The sequence below is a fragment of the Antedon mediterranea genome, chromosome 1 (genome assembly GCF_964355755.1).
Source record: "Antedon mediterranea chromosome 1, ecAntMedi1.1, whole genome shotgun sequence".
In the NCBI taxonomy this organism is placed as follows: Eukaryota; Metazoa; Echinodermata; class Crinoidea; order Comatulida; family Antedonidae; genus Antedon; species Antedon mediterranea.
In genome coordinates this window covers 40,079,370-40,092,241 of record NC_092670.1, presented here as the reverse complement: position 1 = coordinate 40,092,241, position 12,872 = coordinate 40,079,370, and the positions used below count along the sequence as shown (strand labels likewise).

Here is a 12,872-nt window from a genome sequence, read left to right as displayed (position 1 = left end):
TGGCCAATTTCGACCTTTTTATTTTTCGATATAACTGGTTACTATAGCATAATTGACATGCGGAGAACCCATTATTTGACTCTGCGCATGTTTGTTATGCTATAGTAACCATTTATGTCTAACAATAATTTTCGACCACTATTTTTTGACAAAACTGGTTACTATAGCATAATTGACATGCGCAGAACCCATTATTCGACTTTGCGCATGTTTGTTATGCGATAGTAACCATTTGTCTAAAAATAAAAGGGTCGAAAATTGGTCATTTTTAGAAAATGTCCCTGTACTATAGTACAGGATTTTTTTCCAAAAATGGCCAAATTTCGACCTTTTTATTTTTCGATATAATTGGTTACTATAGCATAATTGACATGCACAGAACCCATTATTCGACTCTGCGCATGTTTATTATGCTATAGTAACCATTTATGTCTAACAACAGTTTTTGACCATTTTATTTTTTGACATAACTGGTTACTATAGCATAATTGACATGCGCAGAACCCATTATTCGACTCTGCGCAGGTTTATTATGCGATAGTAACCATTTATGTCTAAAAATAAAAGGGTCGAAAATTGGTCATTTTTCGAAAATTTCCCTGTACTATAGTACAGGATTTTTTTCCAAAAATGGCCAAATTTCGACCTTTTTATTTTTCGATATAATTGGTTACTATATATAGCATAATTGACATGCGCAGAACCCATTATTCGACTCTGCGCATGTTTATTATGCTATAGTAACCATTTATGTCTAACAATATTTTTCGACCATTTTATTTTTTGACATAACTGGTTACTATAGCATAATTGACATGCGCAGAACCCATTAATCGACTCTGCGCATGTTTATTATGCGATAGTAACCATTTATGTCTAAAAATAAAAGGGTCGAAAATTGGCAATTTTTCGAAAATTTCCCTGTACTATATATTTTCGAAAAATGCCCAAAATATCACCTTTTTAAAAATCAATTGTTATGCGATAGTATGGCTATATTTTGCTTTATATCATCTTATAGAGCCATACTAACTAGTTTTGTTGAAAAATAAAAGGGTCGAAATTTTGCCATTTTTGGAAAAAAATCCCTGTACTATAGTACAGGGATTTTTTCGAAAAATGCCCAAAATATCACCTTTTTAAAAAATTATTATTATGCGATAATATGGCTATATATTGCTTTGTATCGTCTTATAGAGCCATAGTAACTAATTTTGTTGAAATAAAAAATAATAATAAAAAAGTCGAAATTCCTGTACTATAGAACAGGAATTTTTTTCGAAAAATGTTTAAAATAGCACCTTTTTAACATTCGTCAATTTTCCAGCACAGATCGTCATATTTTATATTAATAAATGCATTTAAAGCATCTTTGCCTCATCTGTTCGGCCTTCCCCCTCGCTATGGCCTTGTTCATGGGATTTATATAATGCCCTAATAAAGGCGGTAACAGGAGTATGTAAAAACGAATTAATTTTGAACATAGAATAGTGTTAATTTACCAAAACTCATTGAAGCATATTATACAATGTCTTAGCATCTCAAAATATACCTACATACACATTCACAACGTAAACTCATCTATATTCTGTACATGATTTACTGCTCCCTCTAATAAAAATGACTAAATTATACACAATGGCTAGAGGTACAGTTACTGGACCTATAGCCACTGCGCGTGCAAACTACTGTCATTTATGTCAACCATTCCTATGTAATCAGTGCCCGTATACTGCATTAAACAAACTATAAATTAATCATAAACAAAAAATGTCATAACGTAGATAATTAAGAAGATTTCTAATAACCAATTTAGTACTAACAAAGCTAGATATACCTCTCTAATAAAATTATTTCATAAGATTATTATCAAGATTGTCATCAAGATTTGTTATCAAGATTGTCATCAAGATTTTCATCAAGATTTGTTATCAAGATTTGTTATCAAGATTTATCCTACATAAGCATTTTATAAAATAATACAGTATTATGCCTTGATACTACCTACTTGATAAAGCTATACAAGGCAGGAAACCAAGTAAATTGTACAAAAACATTGCATATTGATTCTCAATCTAAACTGCCTTTCCTCAGTCATAATGACACTCAAGACTCCATCTAAGTTCATGTACTTATGTTTAAGCTCTCTCCTAGTTCACACTGTGTATTTGACATCCTTATATAGGCATGATCTCACCATTGGTCTTCATACAGTCATGGCGACACCCTTATATGGGCATGTTCACATCCTTATATAGGCATGCTTACACCATCATATGGTCATGTAGACACCCTTATATGCGCATAATGACACTCTTATAATAATTGTGACACCGTTCATATGGTCACAAAGAGATCCTTATATGGTCACAAAGACATCCTTATATGGTCACAAAGACATCCTTATATGGTCACAAAGACATCCTTATATGGTCACAAAGACATCCTTATATGGTCATGGCTATAGGATACAAGGGTAACAAGGAAAGACCTTACTATAATGTAACATAACATCTTTAACCTTTAGAATATACATAATTATATTACATATTTTTATTATTTACAAAACTGTGATCTCTGCAATTTTAAGTACAACTGATACCAATAACAATTTTATTCTTATAAACAAATTTATTTAAAAAAAATCAAGAATTAAAAATTTAGAGATAGAAAGTGTTTACTGTTTTTATATTCTCTTAATGTTTATAATGTTTTATCATGCCGTTTGTTACGCATGAATGAGTACAGTCACATACTACAGTATGTGGATCATCATTCAACAAGATCCCCTGTGGGGATAGCAGTTTCTGTATATACACCACTTGTTTATTTAACAAAAACTGATGAATATGCAAATATGTACAGTTAAAATTAAGCATACGACGATATCAAATGTAGTAAGCTGTTTATAATACAACCCCAATATGCATCTATGTAGCAAACTTATACACACAAGTTTCAGCAAAACTATTTTTATAATAAATAACACAACCAAATGTCTTTAAATTATTATCTTTATCGATTAAAAACTTGGATTTAATTGCATTATTTGTTATAATACTACATCATACAAATGCTGGTAATTGTGAGTGAGAGGAAACCGTACGTTTGAATAAAGTTTAGTGAGTGGAAGGTTCGAGCAATTTGGCAAGCGCCCTCTAGAAGCGCCAATACTACAGACTACATCAACGTTCAACCACATAAAGAATCACCTATATAATTTAAAAGAAAATGAATGCTGCCACCTGACTAATAGGCTACAACATTATCTCAAACGTTTATTATTATTATACATTATATAAAACTTTTTTTAAACATTATTAAAAATTCCCAAAATGAAAATATTACTTATTTTAAGCTTACAATCTCATCCTTGATTATATATGTACATTTTATGTAAAAACATCATTTAATTTACATGCTGTGAACTCTGTACATGGTCACTAATAGCTACAAAAATAATGTTGATATATCATCATACTTGTAATCTATCAATTTATCTACACACAAGTTATCACCATGACAACCCAATAACAATCTCAACTATTAATATATCTTGTTTTATAAATAAAATCCTACACTTAACAACACCATCTGAAAGCTACTCAAATCTTAAGAGAAAAAAAAAACAATTGAAAATGCAAATGAATTATTGGTGGAAATGTGCTGGTATAATCTGTGTATTATCTGTGTACTGCAGTATAAATCTATGTACTGCAATATAGACCCGTGTACTGCAGTGTAGACCCGTGTACTGCAGTATAGATCTGTGTACTGCAGTACAGATCTTGCATAAAATAATAATAATAATAGAATAAATTAATAATAGATAAAAATTAAGTACTAAATAATTCTACTGCAAAAACTCCAATAGCTTCATGTATTTACTGCAGTAACGACATAATAGGCTAAGCTACTGTACAGTGTAATGAAGTCTTAGTAGCAACCTGGGTATTTAATGTAATACGAATAGATGCAGAAATTACTGCAGTAAAGAAATAGTGAATCAGTGAACCTAAATTATAATGAATTTAATAGGAACCAGTGGCTGTATTCACCAATTAACTTAATTTTAAGTGTTTCCCTTAACTTAAGTGTGAATGGTGAATATGGCCAGTGGCTATTTAATGTAATACAAAATACAGTAGATGCAGAAATTACTGCAGTAATGAAATAATCAGTGGACCTACAGTATCATAAACTAGTGCAATTGCAGTAGATGCAAAATACTGCAGTAACAATAGTATCTTACATCGTATTACAACATTGGTCATCATTTAGTTTATTGATAAACAAAGTTACTGCAGTAACTAGAAATAATAGTCATTACTAAAAGACAGAAGACTAGTGGTTGTATTTTCTGGAAGAATATCCTTGTTTGTTGGCCTGCACCCTTTGTGTCTGACAATGTGTCCATTTGTCCAAGCGTCCAAGCTCTGAATTTAAAATCTTAAAATTGAACTTTGACAGTAAAGTGGTGAAAGACATGGAGGTTGGCAAGGTCCTTGTTGAGTCCACGGACTCGTGTTATTCAGCTTCCAAACACTTCTGCGTTCTCCTGAAAAAAGACACATAAAACATAAACATTATTAATGAATTATGACAACAAAATGTTTGTTTTCAAGTCTTTGTTGAAACACTACTTGGATGGAAAGGGATGTTATACTTGTTTTGTCAGCTGTGAATTGATCAGAGTGCCTTAAAAGGAAGTAGTTTTAGTACAATCATATCAATTGTAATTCTACACTAGTATTGCAATACTCTACATCAACAACAATACACTATCAAACTTTATGTGAGAAAAAAATGTGATTTGCTTATATAGAGTATCACGGTGCTGACGTCACTACGGTAAACTAAAATTTCAAAAGATCACTAAATATTTCTTTTTAACAATCTATTTATTCTTCAACTACAGTTTAAGTTTAAAAAAATCAAGCTAAGATACATAATTTGATAGAAATACAGATCTTTACTGTTTATTAACATAGTAGGGCTGAACGCATTTTTTGGTTGGCTATCAACCCTGCAGCGCCCTGTATCGTTGTGACGTCACACCATGATACTCTATATGGACATGATGATATCATATCCCTACCATATTTGGGCAAATCACTACCATATTTAGGCCCTTTTTGGTCAAACTAGTTTGATAGTGTAGACAGAGCTTAGGTTTTCTATAAATAGGTATATAGTGTACTAAAAAATTATTTATAAAATATAAAATATGTTACTTTTAAGTAATCATACAATTTGCATTTCTTTTGTATACTGTATAGTACAGTAATTGATTAAAATGTTAATGTGAAAATAGGATGCAACGACAATCATGCAATCACACACGTGCAAGTTGACAAAAGTGCTCAAACAATGGTAGCTCCGAAGGTGACGACACTACAAATAGGATGATATAGTAGGTATAAACAGAGGTTACGATTTATCAAAGATTTAAGCTTAGTTCCCACTAGGATGCAGAGCAAAAACGCAACGCAAGAAATCTGACCAATCACAAGCAATGAATTATTCACTGCCGCTTGTCATTGGTCATTGTGCTTACATTTTTGTGTTGCTTCCTAGTGGGAATGAAGCTTTAGTGGAATAAAACATGCAATAGAAAGAGAAATAAAATGACAAACTACATAAAATAATATGATGTCAATACATAGATACTGTACATCAACATTTTGACAAGGGAATTTACAAATGTATTTTCAGGTACTGCAGTTGTGAGTAGCATAGTGATCTAGTTCAAATCTTGATTTAATTAATAACATTGGGTTAATAATATTTAAAGTACCTAGGGGACTCAGCTTAAAAGTTAACTGTAACCCAACCCCAGTAAATATGGCTACTCTTAACCATGATCACTGTAACCCAACCCCAGTAAATATGGCTACTCTTAACCATGATCACTGTAACCCAACCCCAGTAAATATGGCTACTCTTAACCATGATCACTGTAACCCAACCCCAGTAAATATGGCTACTCTTAACCATGATCACTGTAACCCAACCCCAGTAAATATGGCTACTCTTAACCATGATCACTGTAACCCAACCCCAGTAAATATGGCTACTCTTAACCATGATCAGCATATGATTGTAATTTGACTCAAACCCACTAGGCTAAGTTTAACCCAAATAAAGTAAGTTTAAGTTCCTTCCACTAGGCTAAGTTTAACCCAAATAAAGTATGTTTATTCAAAACTAAAGTTTACTAAAATTGAAAAATTCTACTACAGATTAAACATAAATGGTAAGAAAGGAATGAATATAAGTAAAAAAAACAACAAAATGAAATGAAAAAAACAAGAAAAGCGATGACATAGAATTGAGTGCGACGAGAACAACGCTGAAATTTAAAAACCTGTTACCTGTCAATCATCCTCATCTATAAATTGGATATCATCAAAATTCAAAGGATTCTACAAGTTTCAACGTAAATATAATATTATAAAATAAAAATATAATCATTTGGATTAGAGAAATAAAAAAGGTTTAGTTAAGAAAATGATGATGGTGATAACTAAATGATGATGGTGATAACTAAATGATGATGGTGATAACTAAATGATGATGGTGATAACTAAATGATGATGGTGATAACTAAATGATGATGGTGATAACTAAATGATGATGGTGATAACTAAATGATGATGGTGATAACTAAATGATGATGGTGATAACTAAATGATGATGATAATGTAATGTACAATGTTATTTTTTTCATACTTTGCATGTGAAGTACATCCTCCAACTTAATGCATTCATTTTGTTTTGTTTATTATGATGGAAATGAAGATTGATTTGATTTGATGATAATGATGATTTATGGAAATAAAGATTGATTTGATGATGATGATTTAAAGAGAGACGTGAGTGTAATATCTATCTGTTTATACTTAAATATAGCATAATAAATTAAACAACATAATTAAGTATATACTTTAATTACATTCAAGTTGAGGAGTTGACTAAGTACTGAAGGATGATGCAGAAGGCATGCCAATATATAACATTCCATTATAACAACACACTGTATTAGATTATATAGGCATTAACAAAAACATACTTTAAAACTAAGAATAATTTAATATGCAAGACTTCTTATTTAAGTCTACTGATATGTTGGCTATTAAACAAATAATTATGTGTCTTCTATAAAGAATTTGATGTGATTTGATTGGTTGTTAAGGATACCTACCGTAGCAACATGCGAGGCCCTACCATTGGCTGGAACACCATCCAATCTCAGAGCTGAAAAACAAAACAGAGTAATAATATTATGTTTTATTATAGGGTAATAACAGACTTGGGATCATTAATTATTAGCTGAGGTCCGGAGATCAAAGGGTTTATCTGTGGCTGCGACACAATCAGTTTCACGCCATCGACAGATATTGCGCGTCATAGAGATTAAGTACATAGTACAGTACTGTTGATATTTGTCGCAGCCAGACATAAGATAAGAATACAGTACCCAAAGAAGTACAGTATATTAATGTAATAATCTAACATTTCTTATAATACTGGTATAATAAAGGTTGCTTAGTTTCTAGTGGGCTGCCAAGCTGTGAGCACCGGAGTTAACTCCATCTTATGTGTGCTTAAGCTGATCTAGTTAGTGTACATCCAAAGATGTAAGTGCTTAACTCTCTGATACCTCCTGCCTGATAGAAAATAATAGGTTTGCACGCATGGTTGACTGTGCTGATAGTCAATACCATACTTCAACCTGCTGCTATTATCTAAAGTCAAACTTATAAAACTACATTTATATACCAAATTGTTAACTACGATGCTGTGTATATAGGTTTTTATCTTGTTTAGCATCTGAAAAAGGTGTTTACAACAAAGCAGCAAGTGTAGCTATCTTAATCCTCAATATGAGTACACCACCACCGAAGCATGTACATTCTTGGACGGATACAGAAGAGGGAGTCTCAAATGTAAACAAATTTAAAATCATTCATGCTACCATTCAATTCTGATTTAATACTATTTAACAAAACAGCACTTTCTTCCGTTCTATCAATGGAACAAGTGTGAATGCAGCTTAACAATGTATTTACTTGTCACAACCTCCTCTCTAAAGGGTCTTTCACACCTGTTCCGGCAAAGTTTGGGCAAATCATGATTTGCTGGACCGGAGCAGTGACGGAACAGGTGTGAAAGACCCTATATTGCTGTATCCGCCCCTGTGTACAGTATACAGGAGCTTGGCTGCTTACTGTCACTTACCAGGGGAGTTAGTTACATCATTACTCTGACTTTCTTTAGCAACAGCTTGGATATAAGTCAGAGATGAAAACTGTTGCTTAGGTGGTGGTAAGATGGGTAACTCTTCCATTGATCTTGCTACTAGTAGACCATAACATGTACATAAACATTAACACAAACATAGTATAACATAATGTGACCTTGTTACTAATGTATTAATACATAGCACAGAATAGCATGTAAGCTTAAAAGGCCTAGTGATGTATGTTGCAAATGTTGCCACTCATGATGATGCTGATGATGATGATTAGCCTGAATCTTGGGTCCCACTTGCAATGCAAGGACGTTGGTCCACCGTAAGTAAAAGTGGGAACCAAGATCTAAAGTCAACAATTAATCAAGGACTTTGATCAACTTACTTACTGGTGTGTCTGAAACCAGACAAGCCACTAAGGTCTTTCCTCATTATTTACAGTATTTACAAAAACAGTTATAAAACAACAATACACAATTAACAAACAAAAATATTATAATATTATGTTAAAATTCATTCTTACAATCATCCATAGAAAACAAAATAACAAGATGCAAGTCTGATAAAGGATTTATGCGATTGGTCTATTATCATTGCTACCTTATCTTCTCTTACGAGACACGTGATTGGACTATCAATATCACATGACTAGCCATTCACTCTGTGATTGGTCATAATCTATTAAAGCCTCCTCACCTTGTGTTTCAGCTGATCTACTGATTTGTTCCAATTCACGAGATTTAGCTAATACAATCTGAGCTTGTAAGGCTTCATCCTCTAAAGACTTCATCCTATCAATGGCAATCAATCAATCATGCTATCAATGCATTGTAAATAATCAATACATTTTGCAGCATAAAGCCCGGTCTACACTATCAAATTTTATGTGACAATAAAATGTGATGTGCCTATATATTATATGGACATAATAATGTCATAGCACCACCATATTTGGGCATATCACACTTTTTTTTGTCAAATTAGTTTGATAGTGTAGACAGAGTTTAATAGTAATTTGTTTCATAGCCAATGTGCGCAGCCCTCAATTAAATTATTCAAAAGTGGATATTTCTCTTTTGAGTGAATACTTCTTGTTTGAGAGCAACTCTCAATATAGCATGGGCTTTCAGCTAAGTCTAATTCTAATTTAAAAGCAATTTAAGTGCAGATCTCTAAATTACATGCAGCTCTCTCAATTAAGTGCAGCTCTCAGATTTTAAGGAAGCTCTTTCAATTAATGCTCAATAAAACTCAGCACTCAATTTAAAGCAGCACTCTAACGCAGAGCATTTTGTTGTGCTTAGTTGATTATTTACAGTAGAGAAAACATGATGCTAGTTCGAGAGTACGAGCAACAAACTAAATACTGTAACAACAAAGCAAGCTAACAGACATAACAGTAAAACATGCTATATAAGGTACAACTAGAATAACCTAAAAAGAATCTATTGTGGTATGTTATAAAACTTTCTGAAAATCACTTTCCCCTTTGGCCCCCTTTTGTATAAAGGTGCAACACAAATATTTAAATGTGAATGTGGTGACTGGCTGAAAGTTACTAATGGTGTTAAGCTTGCCACTCATGATGACAATGGTGTAGACACTGGTGATTGTAGATGATGTTTTATGATATTGATAATATTACTGAAAGCAAAGATATGTAGATATTTCCCATAAATCAATCTAATTTATAATAAATAAGATAGGCCAGTACCTTGCAGCACGCCAGGCCGATCGTTTGTCAGCTTCTAAAGAACGCTTTTCAGCAGGGGACAGTTCCCCATCCTCCGGCTTTACATCAACATTGATATCATTTAGCCGATTATAATAACGCTTCTCGGCTTTTGCCGTACGGATATGAGGAGGTAGTTCAGTAGTAGGGGATGAAAAACTGAAAAGCATGGAAAGGTGAGTCTAATGTTATGCAGTCAAAATATACAATCAGTGGCACCACCAAATATGGTGATAGGAAAAAGCATTGTGGTGATTGTAATGTTATAGTGTGAAAATAGTAAGTGATTGTTTCAGTGGTAACACCAACAAACTCAACTGGACAGACTAAGCAAATCTAGGTTCTTCCACAGCTCAGTTTAAGTGTGGACACAGCTTAATGTAAGTGTGGACACAGCTCAATTTAAGTGTGGACACATCTTAATGTAAGTATGGACACAGCTAAATTTAAGTGTGGACACATCTTAATAAAGCATTTGACAAAATATGTTTCTTATTTTGAATACGATTTTTAAATTTCTTTTCAAAGAGAAGATTTGAGCCAGCCCTTTTCTGACATGGTGCTACCACTGATTTCTGTCATCTAACGACTTGGTAAACTGTGCATCTATGGTCTAATTGGTCTGTATGATAACCCATTCCATGGGCTAGAGGAATAAAACCTCCAACTGATAGAACAAAGAATGAAGAGAAGTATACATGCCAGAAAGATAAAATAGAAAACACTTAATTCAACAAGCAAGACAACAACTAAAGACCATGCTTAAATCATTCCAAAAAGTATCATAAATTTTCATTTTCATGATCATAATAAATGGTAAATCAACAAGATATAGTAATTATTTTCACAATATATTTTTCACAAAGTACACATTTGTCAACACTTTTCTCCAACATATTAGTGTTCAATAGTTACCTGGCGTTGGTAGCATTGACAACAGCAGTAGTGTCCTCGTCGTCCATTGCGTTCAGTGAGTACTTAATGATGTCATCTTTTGTCATTGCTTTCATTCGTTGATCCTCGTCTTCTTTTAATAAGTTCAAATCTTGACCACTCACAAGGTCAACCTTTTTGCCTACAACATTATTTTAAAAATGTAAATTATATTTAGAAACAAAATGAAAATGGCATCCCTAATCTCTAATCAATCGATTTAAATTGTGGTTCATCTGACTTCAGCTTCTGAGCTATTGGTTACCTTTTTGCATTTGGATTCCATCCAGCTTTCTCAAGGGCTTGTGTTTAAAAAATGTTGCAAAAAAAAAAGTGGGATCATACCCACATTAACAATCGATTAACCATGTCTTGTGTCTGAAGTCATCCTAAACTAAGGTGGGATTATAAACGAACATGGGATTATACTCGGTCATGTTCAACAGAGTTGAGATTGAAGAGAACTGTCAGGATTTGAACTCTTGAAAATATTCTCCACATTAATTCAAACATCTATTTTTGGTATTATTAATAAATACCTGATTTGGGTGCAGATTGTGTTTGTTCTTCTATCCTTGTTTCAAAGTGTTTCCATTTATCTCTAAAAGCTAAGCCTTCCGGCCCTGAACCATCGTTACTTGCATTATGATTCTCATACTAAGTAAAATATGGATAAAATGTTGATAAAATATTGATAAAATGTTGATAAAATAGTGATTAAATAATGTTAAAATATTGATAAATAAAATGTTTAGTTTGTGAATCTCTAGAAACTTTTTATAAAATACGAAAATGAACTTGAATATTAATTGTGTAAAGGTCTGTATAGATTTTCAAATGTCCTATTTTAATTGGCATGACATGATCATGTTACCAATACAATGGTGAAATTCCGATATGCTAATATGTGGTATAGTTTTTTTCATTTTTCAAGTATTTAAATGTGATTTTTCAATGACATATCTTGAATTTAAAAATGTTGCACTAGGAAAGGATGGTTAACAAAACATAATTAAATCAAATGTTAAAAAGCATTAAAATAAATATTTATAAAAAAAGCAAATTAATATTTATAAAAAGCAAATAAAATTGAGGAAAAAATTGTGTAAAAGTTATATCAACTTTGTTAAATAAATAAATATTGATAATCTTGAAAATTTATAATCTTGAAAATTGATAAGCACGAATATTCATAAGCATGAATATTCATAATCTTGAATATTGATAAGCATGAATATTCATAAGCACAAATATTGATAAGCATGAATATTGATAATCATGAATATTCATGAGCATGCAAAGCAAACAAAATGCAATTAATAAAGCAAATGTTGATTCAAGGTCAATGTGAGTAGATTGATGTGATTGGCTAATTACAAAGTTACTAAAAATATATCTGAATAACAAAACACCAATGATTATATATAATTAAACATTTCACTTAGTATAATTATACCATATGCACCCTAGTAGTATCAAATACTGTATATATATATATTATTAGTTACATCATTATTAAATGCATGTAGGGGAAAATGAGGAATGGGGAGGGAAAGTAGAGGGTGTTGCAAAGGGGCTAACAAGGTAGGTAGGTGGTCATTCACAACAAAGAGATAATTATGTCATATTAACACACTGTTTTTATCATAAAATAGCTTTTAAAAGCTATAATTGACATTTATATGTGTAATTCTCGACATCTAACAGGATTATAAACTTATTAGTATCATATTTCAGAAATTCATAAAAAAAAAAATCGAAAGAAATGTTAGTTTTAAACTCAAATAAAAGATTTACTAAAATGGATAGATCCATCGCCGCATAGTTCATGTACAGATGCATTGTGGGAACACAAATAAGCATAAAAAACTGTTTTGAATTCTTAGTAAGAAACAATTCACAATCAACCAAAGTAAAAATAATGTGTAAAACATACACTTCATGTGCGGAAGA

General features: G+C 32.0%; 1 protein-coding gene across 19 annotated transcripts in view; it reads right to left on the bottom strand.

Annotated features, from left to right (window-relative positions):
• Window positions 1-1,393: 1,393 nt before the first annotated feature.
• The window catches only part of LOC140039793 (protein scribble homolog), a 62,302-nt gene continuing 50,823 nt past the window's right edge, over window positions 1,394-12,872 (bottom strand). For 7 of the 19 annotated variants that reach the window (XM_072085394.1, XM_072085424.1, XM_072085410.1 and 4 more), the window contains 8 exons: window positions 11,459-11,576; window positions 10,902-11,061; window positions 9,969-10,145; window positions 8,951-9,045; window positions 8,242-8,361; window positions 7,205-7,257; window positions 6,375-6,425; window positions 1,394-4,558 (listed from right to left, as the gene is read on the bottom strand). In XM_072085394.1, coding sequence (XP_071941495.1) covers window positions 6,378-6,425; window positions 7,205-7,257; window positions 8,242-8,361; window positions 8,951-9,045; window positions 9,969-10,145; window positions 10,902-11,061; window positions 11,459-11,576 — 771 coding nt within the window. In that variant the 3' untranslated portion in view covers window positions 1,394-4,558; window positions 6,375-6,377. The remainder of the gene's footprint in view (window positions 4,559-6,374; window positions 6,426-7,204; window positions 7,258-8,241; window positions 8,362-8,950; window positions 9,046-9,968; window positions 10,146-10,901; window positions 11,062-11,458; window positions 11,577-12,872) is intronic. The other 12 variants (XM_072085459.1, XM_072085418.1, XM_072085412.1 and 9 more) reach the window with 8 other exon arrangements.